At 30.9% G+C, this 21,430-nt stretch overlaps 2 protein-coding genes and 1 long non-coding RNA gene across 4 annotated transcripts in view; 1 reads left to right on the top strand and 2 right to left on the bottom strand.

The window, feature by feature from the left end:
- Positions 1-55: 55 nt before the first annotated feature.
- On the bottom strand, positions 56-891 carry LOC100202795 (charged multivesicular body protein 2b). The gene has a single exon (XM_065805599.1). The coding sequence runs from the start codon at positions 889-891 to the stop codon at positions 259-261; it is 633 nt and encodes a 210-aa protein (XP_065661671.1). The 3' UTR covers positions 56-258.
- Positions 892-1,195: 304 nt separating this feature from the next.
- LOC136084757 (uncharacterized) overlaps positions 1,196-21,430 on the top strand; it is a 53,277-nt gene continuing 33,042 nt past the window's right edge. Inside the window, exons 1-5 of one of the 2 annotated variants that reach the window (XR_010640829.1) lie at positions 1,196-1,797; positions 2,170-2,235; positions 2,947-3,085; positions 3,498-3,610; positions 13,653-13,919. This is a non-coding gene — a long non-coding RNA (uncharacterized LOC136084757). Of the gene's footprint in view, positions 1,798-2,169; positions 2,236-2,946; positions 3,086-3,497; positions 3,611-13,652; positions 13,920-21,430 lie in introns of those variants that run through there. The other variant, XR_010640828.1, reaches the window with a different exon arrangement.
- LOC136084756 (uncharacterized) lies at positions 15,409-21,208 on the bottom strand. The gene is made up of 2 exons (XM_065805593.1): positions 20,833-21,208; positions 15,409-20,118 (listed from the first exon to the last, which is right to left on the bottom strand). The coding sequence occupies exon 2, from the start codon at positions 20,102-20,104 to the stop codon at positions 15,464-15,466; it is 4,641 nt and encodes a 1,546-aa protein (XP_065661665.1). The 5' UTR covers positions 20,105-20,118; positions 20,833-21,208; the 3' UTR covers positions 15,409-15,463.

Here is a 21,430-nt window from a genome sequence, read left to right as displayed (position 1 = left end):
ATAAAAACTTTTGATATAAAAAACAATCACTTTTATGATGTTTTGTTTTTAATCAAATTATAAATTCAAATAATAAAATGGATTATAAATGTTTTCATAAACAATAAAATGTTACCTATTTACAAATACAATTCATTCATTCTAACAAAATATACGATACCATCTGTAAAAATATACAATACCCTCCACACAAAAAACTTACATTTATATACACATATTATAGATAATCGCACATAAATTAAAACACATTTTAAATGTTTAACTTGCTTTTAACTGTGCAAGTAAATCTTCAATTTCTTTATCTTCATTGGAGGATACTTTTTGTTTAGAGGAACCTTTCATTGTGGTTTGTGGAGCATTTGGCATTTGTTTTGTGAATTCTATACCTATTTCATCTAAAACTTGACTGACAATAGCATCTTGTTCTTCTTCATCTCCTGATTCATCAAATAGGTTGTCTAATGTGTCATTTATCATTTCATCTGCCATGTTCATTTTTATGGATTCTTTTTCAAACTGTTGCATTGCATTAGACATAGCTTCAACATTCATTTGCTTATTCATGACTCCCATTACTTTTGTTGCTGAACCAATCGATTCGGCCATTTTTACATTTGATTGCATAGTATTCATTTGTGCTCCGATAGCAGTTACTTTTGATTTTACACCTATGTTTCTTGTTTTTTGATTTCGAATCACGATCAACTGTTTTGCTAACTGTGTTGCGAGTTGTTTGTTTCCTTGTTTGGCTGCTTTTTTAATTTCTATTTCAATCGACTTTTCTTGTCTTTCTAGCTGGCTATAGTCTCGAGTGACTTCTCTCTGAGTTTTTCGAATTTCTCTATTTTGTTGCTTTAAAACTTCCTTTGGTGTTGGTTTTTTGCTGAACATTTTATTTATTTTTCCTGAATGATTTTTTAGTTTTAGTTTTTAATGAATTTTTTTTAGTTAAATATCAAAATCAAAAATATGCTATAAACATAAATATGAAAAAAAAAAAAGAGAAAGAAATTAACGCACACTAGCAAATATAGAATTATATAACATTAAAAAATATATATAGTGAGTACGCTGTAACTAAATATTTTTTTTTTTCAATGTTTGTGTTAGATATCTAAAGTTCTGGGCCGACAGTAGACAACTATTTATGCAATAATATAAAGTTGCTGTTCTCAGCGCTTTTTTTCTCTGTTGCTGCGGTATAAAGTTAAATTATTTTTGTGTATCTTGGAGAAGGAAGAAATGATTACGGTCTAGCAATGGTTTATTCCTCTATATTTTTAATAACAGCTCATTAAAATATGTTAAATGTTAATTAGATTGTGCATGCTGTTAACTTCAATATTCATAAGTTTAATTTTTTGGTTTACTTAAAGAGCTAAAAGACACAAATTGAAATTTTAATCCGTTTAATAAACTTTGCAAATCGATACACTCATTCCAAACCACTTTTATTGAAATGAAAGTTCTCAATATTTATGAGCTTAATGTTTTTAATGTTTAGTGCTTTATGTATATGTGGAAAAATGATATATCTTTACCCGTTTTTAAAGATCTCTTTTGTTTGAAACCAATAAATAAATATACACTTAGAAACAATAATTTTATACATGAGTAAGGACTCATGGTAAAATTGGTTCGACAAAAGGTTGTCGAACCAATTTTAATCAGTTTTGTATTGCATATCGTGCACCGTATCTTTGGAATAAAATTGTTTTGTCCAATTTCGACATGCATTTTACTTTTCCCATTTTCAAATATAAACTGAAAAATTTAATTATCTTAATGGATGATATAGTAAGATTTTTTTAATTGTAATTTTATATTTTCTTTATAACTTTTATTGTTAATTACGTTTTATTTTTTGTTGATTATGTTTTGATGTAGTTTATATACACATGCTTGTAAAAGGTTCTGATGATATGATCAGTACGATCTTCTTTCAGAAACCTTGTTTGTATTTATGAAAGTAATTTATTTACTACGACAACAAATGAAACTAAAAAAAAAATTATTTATTTTTATATTAATTCAGAGAGAACTGATGTTAATGATAATACTGCAAAATGTAAATAAATGATTAACTTATTTAATGTAAGTTTTGTTTTAAACTAAACTTCTTTCTTTTAATTATACATTCTTTTCATGATTCTATTCGGGTTTTTTTAGGGAAAATTCAAGTAGTCTCAGACGGCGGCTAACTCCGGACACTTGATGTACAGTTTAAGTCTTGAGGTATGATCGAGAGGTAACGGACACATGTTTGGAGGGTGGTTCCGGACAACTAAATCCGTTTACATATTAAAAATAAGCAACTTTTTATATAAATATTAATACAGGTAATATAATACACAAACCCATAATAGAAATTCATTTAGTTCCAATAAAAAGAGCTCTTATTAAAAAAAGTGTTTTTAAAGTGTTTATTTTCATTAGTAAAAAGCTAATATTTATATTTCAAAATGATGACATCTTCAATCCCACTTCTTATATATCAGAGGAAATTTTTAAAAGGGTTTTGTTTTTTTTAAATCTGTTAAAAACAGTCCAATAATTATTAAATGTATATTAAATTTGTTTCACAAAGGTGTAAAAGATGTAAAATCATGGTTAAACTATGTGTCCAGGGCCACCGTCCAATTTTGAAACATGCCTTTTTTCTTTTATGTTTTGTATATCATTAAGGTAGAAAATAATCATTTTTTTGCTTTTAATTCAATAAATAAATGTTTTTACTTTTAAAAAAGTCTTTTAACACTTTGTTCTCTGTTAGTACATGAATATAATCTATTTTTTCCTTAAGTGTCAGGGGCTACCCGACTTTCCCTATGTATTTTTAAATTTTCGTTTAATATCTATTCTAAAATTGTATTACACTTTAGATAGTGATTTTTAAATTCAAAAAAATAATAGTAACAATAAAAGAAAAAAGATTCTTTCTCTTAGATGCCACAGAGAAAATCTCCAAAAAGTTATCCGGTATGATTTTTGGCAAACTATTTTAGTTAGCGACGCTTTTGCACTATATGGATGAAACTAGAGATTCGTGGTTCAACGTCACCTTTAGACAAGTTTAATAACATCGGTAAGGAATGCAGTGTAAACTTCCTTTCAAATGTTCTTTCGCAATGCTCTGTGATAAGACCATAAAGACTTCTTGGGGCACCTAAAACAATTAATAATAAAAGTTAAAAATTAGAAAGATGGCGTTAACCAATCTTTACATGTTTTTCCACGGTGCTTTGTGATAAAGAAAAAAAAACGAGTTGCAAAACTTAAATCTAGAACAAAAATAAAAAAATTAAAAGGAAGTAAATATAAATTTAAGCAAATAAAAATAAATAATCTGTGTAATTTTTTTACAGAACAGCGCAATTTTGAGAATGGATACATTATGAATGTTTTTTTGGGAAGTTGTTTTCTAAATAGTTGGAAAATTGTTTTTTCCGTCTGCTTTTATTTTTTTTACAATATTTTTATTATTGTATTTGTTATAGTTATCATTAGCTTGACGTCACACAAATTGATCAAAGATCAAATTTCTGTTTAAATGACATCATCCTTGGTGGTTATTTCCAAATTGCATTAACTATACTGATCATTGATTTTGGTATTATTGTTTTTATTAATATTTTTTTAATTATGTATTAATTTTTAATGTAATGATAGGAAAATAAACGCTGTTGTTAAATTACATCAAAAATTGTTGTTAAATTGTTAAATTATATCAAAAATTTTCTCTACGGCTTTATGCTTTTTTTGTTTGTTATTATTATTTTTGTTGTTATGGTTTTATGTTGTTGTGGTAAACGAATATCAAGGCATAAAAATCTTATTATTGTTGTTGTTATTTGATTTTGATTTAATAACCGCCATTTTTAAGAATGCGGGTTTAAATTAGTGTTGTTATCGACTTCGACTAAAAGTCGACAAGTCGAAATTAATCGACTTTGAAAAATCAAATAGTCGATTTAATTGACTATGGACTTACTACTAACACAGGTCAACAAAAAAAATTTTTTTTTCTGGTGCCGAGCAAACAATTTGTTTTTTGTATAGCATTTCTCATTTTGATTTCAAATATGCAACTCTTTTTTTACCATCAGGTCAAGTTGTAAAGATATTTAGGTTCAAATCTTAAGTATTTAGGGTAAAGTCCCTAATATTGTCGACAAAAAAGTTATTCAAAAGTATGTCAACCTGGGTCTCAAAAGATGCGTATTTTCATAGAGATTTTAAAAATGTTATTTATTTGTAATAAAAATAAATATTTTATGTATTTTTGGTGAATAACATTCTGTTGACTTTTTTTTAAGAGTCTTTAGCATTTTTTCACATAATTTTTTTGTCAATAAATTTTAAGGAAAAATATTTATATTTTCTAAAATCTCTATGAAAATACGCTTTTTTTGAGACCCAGGTTGACATACTTTTGAATAACTTTTTCGACAATATTAGGAACTTTACCCTAAATACTTAAGATTTGAACCTAAATATCTTTACAACTTGACCTGATGGTGAAAAATGGTTTTCATATTTGAAATCAAAATGAGAAATGCTATACAAAAAACAAATTGTTTGCTCGGCACCAGAAAAAAATTTTTTTTTTGTTGACCTGTGTAATCGATTAAAAGTCGATTTAGTCGAGTAAAAGCCTTAAAATCCTTTATATCTTTTCATTCAATTTAACTTTTCAATCTTTAGTTTTTGTTTGTTCATTGAATAACAATAGTATGCACTGTCATAACTATTACCTATTTTTTTGTTTATTTGCCAGGGTCGCTCCAAGTTGGCTAGGGGCCCTGGGGCAAAACTAAACTGAAACTCCAAAATATAAGTCATCTATACAAATACAATCACATTGTGAATTTAATTCGAACCTCTTTTCCCAAGAAAAATCTTTGGGAGTATGATAATACAAGTATGTAGGAGTATACTAGAGTTGGTTTTGATATCTTTCGTCAATGTCCGTGAAAAAAAAAATTGATTTGAGTTTTCGATTTTATTGCTCTGAATATATGAGTTACATTTTCTATTGAAAATATTTGAAACTTATTCTAACATATTTATTCTATAAATAAGAAGTGTACTTACAACCTAGAAGCTACTTAGAACAAATAAAAAAACATTTAATTTCTTCAGAAAATTAAAAAAAATCAAATTCTAGCTTAACAGATCAAGCAACCTTAAAAAAAAAGATTACTCTTGTTTAATATAGTTCTTAAAAATTGTATTATAACATATGATATGTAATTTCTTACATATCATATGTTATAATACAGTATTATCTACAAAGAAGTTAAAAGAGCGCTTGCTGTTTTAATCAATCAAACAGTTTAAAAGATTCTTAGGGTAGTCTGGATGATTATTGGGCCTTTTAAACCGTTGCTAGTGATGGTTGAAGTCATGATGGAGTGATTCTGTTGCTTGCTTTTAATAGATGCCCAGTAAGTGGTTGTGGCAATCAATAAACTGAGTCACATGAAAAAAGACAGCATGCGCTTTGGGAGTGACACTCGTATTGGGAAGCTTGAGGTAGGAAACTTTGAAGTCCTTAATTAAGGTGCAATAGTTGTCTTGAGGAACATATCCAGCGGAGGCATAAACAACTGCATTAAACTTTTTAAATGAATTAATGAATGAAAATGCTAAAAAACAAGCACACTTTTCCGCAAGTTTTCAAAGCAACTCAACATTTTGTGAAAGCTTTCTGCATCCATTGCCGACAAATTGCTCTCCATGAAAAGGTTGTTGATGAAAGTTCGTCATATTTGGTGGAATGAAGTCCAAGATGAGTTTTCCTTCAGGTAACTTAATAACTGACTTGTGCAAAACATTCTGAAGATCCCTGTTTTTTTTGTTTGGGCTTCTGTTGCTTGGAAGCCTGTAATGTTCGGAGCTCACCACTCTAACGAAGATCTTTGACTCAATGTCACACCAGGTACAAGATTGAACACTCGAGTGAGACTGCAAACCACATGTCTGCAATTTTCATGTCACATGACAACACAAAAGGCAATCTCTCAAGGCTCAATTTGTCCTCGATCTGCTTTAGATTGTCATATTTTCATAGTTGTTTTTCTGCGATAGCCACCAGATGTTGATGCTTTTTTCCTAAGTCCTCAAAAAGAGGTTTCTTAGTCGGGGGAGAAGAATTTGGTTCTAAGTCAAGAACCCCTAAAGACAATTTCAGGAACCCCCCATCCTCCATCAGTTCCCACTTTGATAAGTTCATTTGACTGAAGACCTCTGATTTGAACTAAAGTGTTTCCTAGAGCTTTAAAATCTTTGCAGTACACCAATAGACGTTTGTATTGTTCTACAATAATTGTTTGGATGTGTCTGAAATTTCTGAGGTGACAAACAAGTCAGAAAGATGCTTTTCAAGAGACTCATGTTTTTTAAAGAAGTTTATTTTAACTAGACGCTGGGGAGCTACTTTGTTAAGTATTTGAAAGCTCACTCTGGTTTTGACCTTGTAGAAGTTGTTGACAATTCAAAGTGGATTTAGCTGCTGGAAAAAGTTCTTTTGCCTTTGATGGCCCAAGAAAAAAAGTTTACACCAACATAACACAGTTTCTCATATTATAAAGTTTTCTTGTTTTAATAGAAGAGTCACTAAAACAAAAGCATATAACGCATATATGACTAAAAAAAAACATTTTTTACCTAGAGCAACTGGAAGATGTCTTCCTATTCCTTCTCTAAGACGCACAGTGTCATTAGGCTGAAGGAGTTAGCTATAACAGAAGCAGCTACTTTTTCTGCTGCTTTTATGTCTTTTGCTGTAACTTCAAGTAAATTCTGTTGAAGCAATTCTTTTATGCAATTATTTGGAATCCCTCTTCCAATTAGTGAAAACATGCTGAACAACCTTTCTCAAAAACTGGCTTTTCTTTCGGCTGACTAGTTGTGTATTTTGTTCCAATCAGCTGAGGGCTTCTAAACTTGGCTTTTATCACATAACAAATCATGCAATCACACGGTGATTCTCTTGTAACACGACGAATCTTTATGTTTTGGTAGTCAGGCAGTGATGGAAGCTGAAAATCTTCACCTGTCTCTTTTTATAAGGCCTACTCCACGGTTTTTGCAGATACTAATTGGGACTCTCTTATCTTCAAAGTTGATAGCTTGTCAGTTACCTGTTAGCTTTTTTCAAACAGAGAAAACAGTTTTTCTGTTTTTATCATGTTTTTTCTTGATTGGGCATTTTAAATAGTTTTGCACTTGTATTTTGCCCAAAAGGCACGATGAAAATGTTTTCAGGACTTTTCTGGAATTTCAAAATCAATAAAGGGCCTAGGAACTCTTACTTAAACAAGTTGCTTATCTTTTTTAATAACTTGTGACAAAAATATACAATTTTTATGTAAAAAATGTTTTATTTCATTTGATTAATAATCTTGTAAATAGGCCAAAAAATAGACTTGGTCAATTTCATAAATGTATTAGTCGATTTTAGCCAACTTTAAAAACATATTAGTCAATTTAGTCGACAGTCGAATTTTTTAATAGTCGTAACAACACTAGTTTAAACAAGTACAGCCTCGTTGCACTGAGTTTTTAATGAATAGCTTTATAAACTAAAACAAATTGCACATTTCAAACTACAATGCATTGTTTTTCCACTTTTCTGTAGACTATCTTTCTAACACAACTACTTCTTACTTTTACTTTATTTTATTTAAATTCTTCTCAAAACTCACTTACTCTTGGTCCGTGGTAGCGGGTAATAATTCTCTTTAGTGAGCTGAACATATCTACTACGAATCGTAGTATGCGGATTTCATATAGCAGTTAACCGGAGATGAATAATCCATTTTATCTAAACTACAATGGATTACATACGTTAAGTCAGACCAAGAAATAAAAGGCCAATATTTTTTCATTGTTTAACCTTCATAGCATTTTTGAAAGATCGATACTTATATAAAGTTCAAATTATAATAAGAAAAACAAAATTGCCAAAATATTGAAATTCAAAAAAAAAGTTACCATGCTAGTGCTTTAGAGAAAACATACATCAATATAAGTTGTAGCATGTGCAAATAGTAGCTCACAAACAAAATAAGCTTAAATTTTGATACAAAGCCTGAAATTCTTTGTCTGAATGATGTGATCATGATCATAGTTCCTGTCTTTAACGTTTTGGAACATCTTGAGGCAAAGGAAGTATTTTTGGATTCCTCGATAAAGTAAATTTTTGTTAAAGAATGCCCAGTGTTTAGGAAATTGTCAAATTTTTCCGCACCTAGAATATCACAACCCATATTAACCTATTGATTCGTCTGACGCTTTACAGATACTCCAAAAGAATCTAGTTTTTCCTTGCCATGTCCATTATTAAAAGAGTATCAGCTGGCTGAAATTTTAAATTCAATAACACTGTTGCATAAGAAAAACTTTTGCTTAATCCTGTAATGTGATGTCGGTCTGCCAGAGAAAAAAACGAAAATCTGTAATTTGCGATTCTCTTATTTGAGGTCCGTTAGCGCAGATTTTAGATGTGTCTAATTGGATGTAAAAGTAAAATACTCCTGTATGCAATGTAGCTTGTTTTTTACTTTCTCCAAAATGTGAAGTTTGAGTTGCAACGAAATTCTAGCACACATAGTTCACAGAAAAATGAACACGGGTAACAACTTTATTCACTTTAACTGTTTCTTTTAAATGTTTATGAGATCTAAACTGGTCTCTTATTACAAACATGTTTGCATAACACGTTTCAAGTTTATTGGTTCAGAGAATTTTACTTTAAGTTCTTTTAGTGTTCTACGCCATTCGCGTTTCCAAGTAAAAGTTGTTGTTTTTTGTTTTCTCTTATGTTCTTCTTGTTATGTTTATCTTTTCCCACTGTTACCAAAATGTAATACTTTTATGATTTAAAAATCCTTTATTTTGAAGTTGAACGCTGGACGTCTTAAGGACGTTCTGCGGACTTGTTGCGTCCATAAGACGTTATATAGACATCCCAGGGACGTTTGAGCCCGCTGGAATTTTCTTCTACTAGCCAAGATACAAAAAAAAAAAGTACTTGTGAATATCAGATAAAGTGCTAATTTAACCATGAAATATTAAACCATAAGTTTTACAAAACGCAATACCGATGCTTACATCAATTGTACAACATTTTTATTTTAACGTCCTTATGATAAACTTTCAGTGACGGAGTTGACTAAACAAGAAAATGGTTCTTTAGTTTTTTTATTTTGTATTTTCAAAATCAAAATTAACGTTTCTGTAAAAGTTAATTTCTTATTTGAAGATGCAAAGTTTGGACTCAAAATTTAAAAATTCATTATTTATTCAAAAGTTAAAAAAGTGTTAGGGTATATTTGACCGGGTGCACCCAAAAGTGGGCTGAATGCATCCAAAAAAAAAAATGTAATTTTAATAAAACACTTTAAAGCCAACAACATGTTTAATAAACTTAATAAAAAAATATAAACATGAAATAAAAACAACACATAAGGCAACTTTAAATTGCGCGTTAAGTAATAAACTTTCAAATGCAGTTTGTGCGTTTTGTTCCAGGTGTAAACTTCGGGTTCGGAAGTTTACACCTGGCACTTTAGACTGACATTAAGTCAATCCCATAATTTTTTTTCAACAACCAATTTTTATGCGGAGTGGCTAATGAGTGGCGTAGAAGTCATATTTATATATTTAAAAAAAATGTATTTTTTCTGTACTTATTAATTTAAGAAATATGTTGTACCTATCTTTCACTGATTACGATAGATAAGTTAACACTTTGGTTACTGTAAAGTGATTTTTTGTTGATCTTTGAGGTTTTTTCCATTCATACGACAAACTTTATGATCTTTACCTCATTTTAGTATCAAATGATGTTTTTTTTTAAAATACTGCTATTCGAGCCTTGTATTAAACAATTCCAAATCCAAAATGATTTCCTTAAAAGATTGGGTAAAGAACTTTTGATCTTTACCCAATCTTTTAAGTAAAACTCCAAAACATATGCAAACTCCAAACATTTGCATGTTTATACTTATTTCAATTAATGATGCTTTGCAAAATATTGCAATGATCGGAGGCTGGGAAAAAAAAACCTAAAATTTCATCCCCCTGCCCCAAAAATGAAAGAAACAAGTTGGTAAAATAATTTTTTTGCTATTCTTAACTAAGTTTATATTCATTGATAAATTTTAAGTTTCATAGTATTATCTCTCAGCGTTCATAAATTATGGCCAAATAAAGTTTAAACCCCGCTCTATTTGAGGGGGTTACAAATTTTATATGCTCATAATTTTTGAATGCTTAGAGATTGTAAAACAATACTTAAAATTTATCGATGAATATAAATTTAGTTAAAAATAGCAAAAAATAATTTCATCTACTTGTTGCTCTCACGTTTGGGGCAAGGAGATAAAAATTTAGGATTTTCTACGACTCATATATAATATATATATATATATATATATATATATATATATATATATATATATATATATATATATATATATATATATATATATATATATATATATATATATATATATATATATATATATATATATATATATATATATATATATATATATATATATATAAGAAATGGCAGTCATCAAAAATTTCTAGCTAGAGTTTAGTGTTTCGAAAATTTTTGTATATTTTTCAAACTATTACGACATAAGCACGCAAAAAAAAAAAAAAAAAAATAATTTATTCAGGTAGCCTTGGTTGGTCAGGTAGTATTGGTTTTATAAAGGAAGGTAACCACAGATTTTTAGTTACCTTTATCGTTAACTGAAAAATCTGGGTTTTTTTCTGGTGTTTTTAGGACGATCTGTCATGACTTTACGGCCAGAAACCTCTCCGATTTGAAGATCTCGTGATTGCAATAAAAGTTTTATAACTTTTAAAATCAGTTAAACAACGCAAATGATAAAAAAACGCAATTTCTCCGGATCAGTGGAAAAAAAGTACTATGATTTTGAAGTTTACATTTGAATTAAAGTTCTAAACTGTTATATCCAAATACAGGGTTGCTTCTAGCTCACTTGGGAACTGGAGTAAAATTTACACTCCTTGTTGTTATTTCCTTGTTAGACCGCTTACATTCGAGTGTTATAAGAGGTAAAAGTATTTTGGGACATTGTTACCAAAAAAGATCCTTAGTTTTTGTTTTTTCCTTAAAAGAGACTAGCTAAAAAAAAATGTGAACTTTATTTTTTTTATGAATTTTTTTATTATCTCACAATTAAATAAAAAAATTGAAAAATTGCATTTCTTTCAGCAAAGTTGTATATAACATCTTCATAACTTATAGTTTATGCTTACTTATATTCAATTGAAAGAACTACTCGTATTAATATTACTAAAGTACTAATATTAAATGATTAAGCCGTATCTGTTTTGCTGTCGAACGTAAATAACTTTTATTAATTTTAATTTGCTGAATGATCTTCCTCTTGTTGACACTGACTTAGGATTGGTAGAGATTATGCTAAGACAAACACATACTAGAAGAAGTTTATTTCAAAGCTTTTTTTTATATTTTTGATTAGGAATAGAAGTCGATGTAATTTCTTCTATATCAAAAATAAGTGTTGATACATACATATTTTGTAATCAATAATTAGTTTTTCTTTTAACACGAAATAATTAAAACGGCTGTTTATCGAAAATATCGTCATAAAATGATTTTCTTCGAACTCTAAAATTTGTTTTAAATTATGTTGTTAAGTTCAATAAGGAAGTTACTAATTTAGATTCTAATTTTAAGTCTTTCCAAGAATCTTTTATAATTTGAATTTCTAGAGCTAATTGTTAAAAATGCATTGAATTCTTAAGTTTTTTGCTCAGAAGAATTTCGTTACAATCATCAATACACAGAAGAACTTTGTTCAAGATAGTTACTAACAATATAAATTCAAAGGAATGTAACCATGCAACCAGGCCAGCGGCTTTCGCATGACTACCTGCTGGAAAAAATTAGCTTCATTTATAATACAAATATTTGAATTTAGAATACCTGAATAGTTTTTTACTAATGGTTAAACTGCATAGATTTGGGTGCATCATCTAGTAGTTTATATTAGGTAAATTAAACAATGAACAGTTTTTTTAAAAGTATTTTTGTGAATACGAAATGTTTTCTGTAATTTCATAATATTGACTTTTTATCATTTTATTTTGAACTTTATTGCTACAAATTTATAAAAACTCATTTTGACTTTGTTGAAACTAGTGATTAGACATTGATTTGCGTGTATGTTAATATTTTTTAAAGTTATTTAAATGATTTTATGTTTTGTTGTAGTGGGTTATCAACTTTGCAACAGTAAAAAAAGCTCACATTCATTTTGATCAACCTTGAGTGTGTTTCTCTAAATTGCAAATCTTTGTTGATTTTCTATCATTATTTACTTTCACTAAGCTTCTCCGTAATAAATATTTTGTGTTGTTGGTTGCCTACGTAGTTAACAACCTTGTTGTAAAGTTTTTTTAGATTATTTTTGACACCATTTCTAAAAAAACTGACAAACCGTATTTACCTTTCCTCAAAAAAGTAAACACAGATAACAAAACATCGATACTTCACACAAGCCAATTTCGTTGCATGATTTATGTATTAGGTAGGAGAAAAAAAAGGTGACACAAATTGCGAGACAAATTTAATAGACCAACTGCAGCTAAATAGTTACTGTATAAAAGTATAAATATTTTCCAAATTCCTGGATTATTACATATTGAGCCATTCGGAAAAAGTTATATTGTCAACATTATTTCTATCAACTTCAACCTCTACGTTTTCACCAAGATTCTATTTTAACATCTCGCTTTTCTTATTACATTGTGTCCATAAATTTTTCAACAATTTCTTTTGAAAAATAAAGTACTGCGCGTTCATTTTAACTTTTAATTTTAAATTTTAACTGTTTAATATCATTTGGGATGTTAAATCAATTTTTATTTTCTATTAATTTGTTACCAGCAACATTATATTTTTCCTCATTTCTATTGCTTTGAATCGAGTTTTTAAATGATATAAACCAATCTAAATTAAGTTTAATAAAACATAAATCCAATATAATATTTTAATTATTATACTTCTTCCAATATAATTATTTTAATTATTATACTACTTCTATAGCGGACTTCTTATTTAACGCGTTGTGGTGTTTAATAAGCTGTATGTTGTATAAGTAAAAAAAGCACACATACACTTACATATATATATATATATATATATATATATATATATATATATATATATATATATATATATATATATATATATATATATATATATATATATATATAAAGGATGCAGCATTTTTTGATGTTTGAAAAACAACATACATTTATGTGTTTATACTTATGTCAAATAAAGATGCTTTGCAAAATGTTGCAACGACTGGAACCTAGGAACAAAAAAGTTCTAGAATTTTTGCCACAACTGATCCAAACATGAGAGCAACATTGTTGCAATATTTTATCAACTTGTTACAGGTTGATAAAATATTTTAAATATTTTTTAAATTACTTTTCTACTATATTTAACTAAATTTATATTCCCATCAATAAATTTTAAATTTGGTACTATAATTTCTTATCGTTCAAAAATTATAACTATACCTCTCTTATTTTGAGGGGTTCACAAATTTTATAATTATATCCTTTAGAAACGGAACAAAATAGCGAAGGACAATACAAAACGTTTCATTGACCAAAATAATCATCACGTCAAGAAGAATTATTTTGCTATTAAAATACCAATGCATGCAAAACAACACGTTTATTCATTTTCAAGTAGACTTATTATGCACAAATCTTTTCCTTAAGTGTAAAACTACCAAATTAATTTCGTTTAACGAGTTTTTTTTTATATAAAAAACGCTGTATTAATTTTTAATTATATATTTCGTCATTAATAGTATTTACAATAACAATGTTCATGAATAAAAAACAATATATGACAGGGGCAAAAAGAAGACTATAGTTGCCTTATCACTAAGCCCCGTAATAAATATACCGTAAATTACAATGCTAATAAAAACCGTAAAAGTTACATATGCTATAAATTATTTTTTTTTATTAACGTTTAAGTTTACTTTACTTACTAAAAAGACCAACAATAAAGAAGAAAAAACAAACAAACAAACCAAAAAAAAAAAAGACAAACCAAAAAAAAAAAAAATAAACAGAAACAAGACTAGAGACAAGATTATTTATCATATTTATGTATTAGAATAGACAATCTTAGTAATAAACAATTATTAATACTAAATCATTAATAATAGTACTCTCATTTTAAACGCTTCAGAAGAAATTTAGTTCATTGTCGTTTAGTAAAAGATTTTGCTTAAGTTTAGTTTTAAATTGATTAAGCGAAGAAAGTGGTTTAAGATCATTATTTAAAAGTGTATTCCAGAGTTTAGGTCCTCGGTTTGTGATTGAGTATTTAGTGGCAGAATAGTAGGTTTTGGATTGAGTATAGTTATTATTTGAAAATCTTGTGCTGTATATGTGATTTATTTTTTTAAATAAAGAGTTGAATAAATATGGTGCCATTTTTTTATCAAGTTTAAACATAAATATAAGAACATGATAGAGATTTAAATTATAAACATTTAGAATATTAAGTTTACTAAAAAGTATTTTTGAATGAGAGAAGCGATTTTCATTTGTAATAATCCTAATGGCGTGTTTTTGTTTACATAGAAGTTTACTTAGCATTGTAACATTGGTGCTGCACCAAGCAATGTTAGCATAGTTTAGGTAACAGTGTATAAATGAAAAGTATATGTATTTAAGACAAGATTAGTTTAAGACCTGTTTAGCTTTATACAGTATACCAATATTTTTAGAAACCTTATTCTCAACAACACTTATATGTTCTCTCCATGTAACATTTTCATCGAGTATTACGCCCAAAAACTTTGACGATATTTCCCTTTTTATTATACTTTTATCAATAAAAAGGTTTGGAAGTTTAAGTGGAATATTTTCTTTTTTATGAACACGATGGAATGTGTAGTGCAGCTGGCTATCATAAAAACATTTCACTTCTGGACACCAGCGTGTAACTTTGCATAGTGATAGTGGACGGTATGAGCAACAAAAAAATAGCGAGACACAAACTTGTTATGCATCTGGAATCGTTTTACAGATGAATTATTCAAAATGGCCAATGGCGGCCATTTTGAATGTATTTAAATGGTCATAACTGTAGAACTAGTAGTGATATCCACTTCAAATAAACATCGATTTGTTCTAAGAGAAAAGTTACATAAAACTGACTGAAATCAATGTTTTGAAATTTCAAGATGGCTGCCATCGGCCATCTTGAAAGTTTTTAAATGGTCATAACTTTAGAACTAGTAGTGACATCCACTTAAAATAAACGCCGTCTTGTTCGATGATGTAACAAGAAACTCATATTTACATATTTACATACATTTACGTATTTACATAATTACAATACACTTTTGGATTACAATTCGTCATGGAAGGAGATCTGGAGAACATGGTCGAATTCCGGGTCTTCTTCAACTTCTAGTTCTTCATATGAATCACCATTTGTTTCTTTGTAACAATAGCCGTTACATGCACACAGCTTAGTGCATGGTAAACCATGTCGTTTACATGAACAGTTTTTACACTCAGTTTTGCACGAACAACGAATCAGTTCCTGGCAATGTCGAGAAATCTCCGGCAGAGTGCACCAAAGTGGTGTATAGCACTCATCAGCAGTATCTTTCCATCCCCATTCAGTGGGTAAATATCCTGGAGTAACAGCAGACAAGCATTGTTTCCATAAGTGTGCCTGCAGTGCTGCTCTCTTTGTGTGCTGCAGAAGAGCGTCTGCAGTCGGCGGAATGTTTTCAATTGCTCTATTCTTTATGGTGTAGAGTATACGGCGGCATTCGTTTACGCCAGCAGCGGTTGATGATCGATCGTACATCAATACTACAAATCGCTCAATGGCCTTCATTGCCGTATCAGTTAAGACATCATTTTTTAAGTCTGACGTGGAAAGATTGTGAAATGCAGCATCAACTACTCGGTAGTTCATCCACGCTTTCCATGCCGTTCGTTTTCCAATCCCACAGAATGTTGATACTGTGTCACATCCGGTGAAGGCATGGAAGAATGGTAAATTTGACGATACACCATCTGGAATGTGTTGATGTAGATGGTGAACTCCTATCATTCGTCTTCCTTTTCCAACTCCAAAATCAATCCACAACTCTTTCACTCCAATCATCTGGCTAAACACAGAGAGAGCTATAACGACCACATCGGAGTCCACAGTGCGTATAGTTATAGTTAAGTTGCCATTTTTCAGTGCATGATTAGCATGGAGCAAAAGACGGCCATCTGCCTCTTCAGCACTACAAGGAGATATGGACGATACATCTAAATCTTGTTGACTGGCACATGCAGTTTCTTCAATGGTACAAACAATAACTTTTCCAACTACGGATTGCGTTAAAACGAATCTGGAAATAAGGCCGAACAGTTGCGTCTTATTGAAGTCCACAGATAGGAATTTGTCAAACTTTTTTGGAATAAGTGTACCCATTGTGACGTTTATGCGTTGCCCTGATCCACGATCTTCCCGTGTTTCGGACTTCAAGCTTTTTGGGACATACCGATCAAAAACAATGTCAAGGCGCTGCACGGATCTCAGAAGTCTGTCCACGAATGGTCCAATCACATTTTCGCAGTAGTCAGAGAATGTCTTTGACGATCTCGGGTGAAGCATGTGTACGAGTGCTGCACCATCAACAATCAGAGCAGAAACCTTATAGTCAAGGTTGAAGTCTTGTTGTTTCTCGCTACCATACTGTTCCAAACAAATGAGGACATCTGATTTGCTGGTGGCCTTACGCTTCCTTCCGAATTCAGAAATTGACGGCGGATAACGGTTGTTTTCGTGTGAAAAGAAATCCTCTATATCACTAACACGATTTTGACTTGCTACATACATTTTACAAAAGTAGTTGGAGTCATGTTTAAGATCAGCGATTTTAGTTTTATGTTTGGAACCTGGAATTTTCAAACTGTGGAACAATTCAAACTTGTTTCTTTTCAAAGGCTCATGAATTGACTTTTGTCTGGACACAAGACGGTCAGCTACGTACTCGTTGTATTGCTGTTGCCCTGTGATCTTGGCTTCTTGAACAGTTTTTTCGGCTGAATTGGACATTATAATCTTATGGTTGTCTGCTGTCTGCAGTAACTGCTCCGCAAAAGGATTCCCATCATCGCGCATAGATTTCACCACTTCAGACACGTGATGAAGATAACGAGTCTGAAAACTATTTCTGTCTTCATGATGGCGACGGTGTTGATAACCCAAAGAAGTGGAACTGCGAACTTCATTCTCAAACTCATTAATCATTCGAGAAATTTCTGGACCAGCCACCATCCACTTAAGAAGAGCAGTTTCGTTATGAAGTACATTGATTGCTCCTCCGTCACTCTTGATCAATTTGTTGTTCTGTTCATGAAGCTGGTCATCAGACATGGCAGAGAAGTCCGCGTTAGTTTTCCTACTTGTGAAGTGGCCCTTTTTGAATTCCTCAAACACATAAGGGTGTCGGACAGGTAGCTCTTCCAAGGTTTTGATGAAAACCGGCAACCAGCGAGAGTAATTAGTTAGATCAAGTGCGAAGAACCACGGAGCAATCTGCTTTAGCATTCGCACGTACTCCTCGAAGTTTGACTCGCGAATACTGCGCACAAAACTCAGTAGCAGGCTCTCCAACTCCATAACGGTTTGCCAATAAAGAAACTGATTAGATTCGTTGCTTTTCCTGGAAATCCACTCTTCCAATGACTCAACAAAGTCCTTACAATCTAGCTTATACGCCTCATCACGAAGAATGAAAAGAGATGCCAGGCTCACTTCGTGCGCATATCTTGTTCTCTTTATGTGCGACGATTTAAGCAGCGACTCACTCCTTCCAATGCTAGCAACCTCTGCTTTTATGAACATTTCAGTCCAACCACTGCCCTTCAACCACTTTCCAATCATGTTTTGAATGGCCATTTCAATATGGAGTCCACCCATCATAATGACTATTTTATCCTCTCCATAAACATCCGGAAACTTCCATTGTATATACTTTGCAACTGCGTACACGGGCTGATCACCAGTTATAACAGCACCTTGTTTGTTATTGACAGCACTCGTTATTTTTATTATTACATCCATCAAATGGCGTACTGTTGCTGGAGACTGAATGTGATCTGTTAGCAATGGCAATAGTATGTTATGACATGGAAAGGTTGCTGGATGCATATTTCTTTCCGCATGGAAAGCAGCGAATGAAGTTTTATTTGTTGAAGTGTTATACACAGACTCCTGCACAGAATTTAGCCAAGGTGTCAACTGCTCAATGGTTATTGGATCACTAGCAATAGGTGATGCATTCACGGTGGTCATTAGTGGTTCGGAAACAACATTATTCGTTGCAGGGAGAGTGGTGTATGTATCCGGCAATTTGCTATTGATTTTCCTAGACCAAAGGAGTCCATCTGAAGTGGATTTTGAATTTGAATGGGGAGTATCCGGATGCTGAATAATTGTGACGCTAGAGCCGTGGAATGAATCGTTAGATGTAGTTGAAGATGGATTGTGATCAATATTGTCTATCGCAGCTGTTGTAAAAACACCTTCAGACAGGCAACTTGGTATCACATGACCTATTTGCTCATAAAATTTGCACTTTTCATTAGTCAAACTTGATTCAATTTCTTGAACTCGGTCATATGAAATACTTAAACCTAGAGAATTCAATTTGTCGACAACTGATCTTTTCCGAGTGCAGTTATGGATCATCAAACCAAGGTACACGGCCAATGGAGTTTCTTGGTTTGCTTGATGACGTATTTGTTGAGGTCTGTTGGCTCTGCTACGCTTTACACTATTAAATCGAATTAACTGTGCAATGGAATAAGCAGCTTCCTGCTCGGGTGCGGAAGCAGGTGAACCATTGTCGATATTGTAGCCTCCTAAAAGAGTATTAACAAAATTTACAAGGGAAGGTGGCACACAATCACGAGATCCAAAGTCGCCTATAAGCGAGCCGCTGAATTTGGGAAACTCTCTAAACATATCTCTACGGAGAATACCAGCTGCCTGAGCAATGCAAGTACCGTCCGACATATCGTTGAAGTTGCAAGCATCACGTATGGCATTACCCACATCTGGCTCAAAGCTTAAGATGACTTCTTTACCACACTTGTCTTCCCTCAAACCAGGAACTAAGGAAATTAAATCGTCCTTCAGTCTAGTTCGGTTGATAGACTCAGACTGAACTCCGAGACTCGACATACGATCTGCACAAAGTTTATTGATGTCAGACAGCTTAAAAACAGGGGATGATGTACCATATATAAACATCTCTTCCATGTAACTAACCAATTCCGCAATGACAGAGCCATAAGTCAATCGATAGAGATTGTGTTCATCATTGCTAAAGGAGCGCTCATGACTGCGGGCTCTGTTGAGAAATCCCCTGTAACAGTCTTTATGATATTTGACTTCGAGTGCTATGAAATCTTGGTTTGCTATTTTGTTAAGCAGATTTGTGTCCTGCATTTCAATGGCTAGAGCATACACTTTTGGGCCAATTTCTTTTGTGCTTGCCTGTACTAAGGGGTTGCCTGTCACAGATTCACCATCACAAAACAAACAACAACTTTTTATGTCAACTGCTTTACATGAGGATCGCATGCACCTAGCAGAGCTCTGGGCGTTTTCAGAATCATCTTGCACATTTTGGTTTCTCTCAATGATTCTCTGCAGTTTCTGAGAGTCGTACTTGTTTCGGCAAAGCTTGTGGTACTTTGCCTTATTAACAATTAATGCGTGCAATAACTCCTTTCCATCACTTATTTTATCCAAGCGAATAGTTGGTGGCAAAGCTTCATGATTATCGAACTCGATCAAGTTTTCACTTAGAGTTTTATAACCTGCCTCTTTGGGAATTATAAGAGGTTCCGGTGAAACACGCTGACACAAAATGCACAATTCCCAATTGATATCACGCACAGGAACAAGTACCTCAGGAAATTGTGTGACATCAACAAGCTCTATTTTTCTTCTTTTACTGGTAGACATGATTGTTATTAAAACTGAAAGAAATGAAAAGCGCATCACGAAATAAGCATACAGAGTAATACAACATACAGAGCATACAAGTAAATACCTTAAAAAAATAATTTACATATATACAAATAATCTTGGTAATATTAATAATTATATTATTAATAGTAATAATAATAATAGTAATACAGTAATTACAATAAATTAAATAAATCAATATTACGTTTTATACAATAATCATTTATACATACATAGCTACAGTTACAAACAGTAAAAAATTGACAAAACGTAACAATTAACGATGACATAAAAACGACTACTACTAAAAAAATTATATAGATTTAGTAAATATGTTAATCATAATTGTTAAAATATGAAAACCATAATATATTGTACAATAACACAATAACACAATAAACAAAAAAAACAAAAACAGAAAAACACTGTGAAAAACAAAAACCAAAAAAAGGGATAAACATTACAAACAAAGCTACCGCTAAAAAAGTACAAAGCATAATAATGTAATCAAGCAAACTAGTAACAATAAATAATTCATAAAACATAGAAAGAAAAAAAGAAACACTTTATAAAACTAACATGATGGAGTAAATAACTAGCAAATGATTTTAATGATTAGCAACAAATAATAAGTAAAGCTATATGCACTACATATACTAAAAACTAAAGAAAAGAAAATATCATTACATAACGGAAAACATCATTGCATAGCTAAATAAAACTACCTTAAAATAAATCATAATATGAAATGAATAACTAACGAAATATGAAAAAAGTAAAAACAATATAAAATCTTGTTATGCCGAGTTTTCCCAAATTTTCGAATGTTTTCTTTCCTTTTTCATTCATTTTTAAACTTTTTTTTGTTTATTATTATTTTCGTTACTTTTGTAGTTTATTTTATATCCTTTCAAATAGTTCGTTCTTTTTTCTTCTTTTTAGATATTTCGTTTTTTCTTTATAATTGATTATATTTTTGAAAAACTAAAGCAAAATATCTCCTGATTTATTGATTTTTCTTTTTCTTTTTTCACTCTTTAAAAAATTATTTATAGTTGTTAATAAAAAGTGTCCACCGTTTGCGATGTCATTGCAAAGTTCAATCATTAACAACGTGCCATGTTTTTATTTATTCGTCCGTTATTCGTCCGAATTTGGTTATTACTACGACCGTGACGTAATATAATGGCGTCAACAAGACACAAATCTTTCTTATCTTTAAAGACCAATTTAACCAATTTTATTCGCTTAACGGTTTGTGTCTCGATTGTTTTACATACAGGAATATATAAACTTAAGTTGTGCAAAAGGATTTGTTGGTGT

The sequence above is a fragment of the Hydra vulgaris genome, chromosome 09 (assembly GCF_038396675.1).
Source record: "Hydra vulgaris chromosome 09, alternate assembly HydraT2T_AEP".
Lineage (NCBI taxonomy): Eukaryota > Metazoa > Cnidaria > Hydrozoa > Anthoathecata > Hydridae > Hydra > Hydra vulgaris.
The sequence above is the reverse complement of the archived record's forward strand: the minus strand, read 5'-3'. Positions and strand labels throughout refer to the sequence as shown.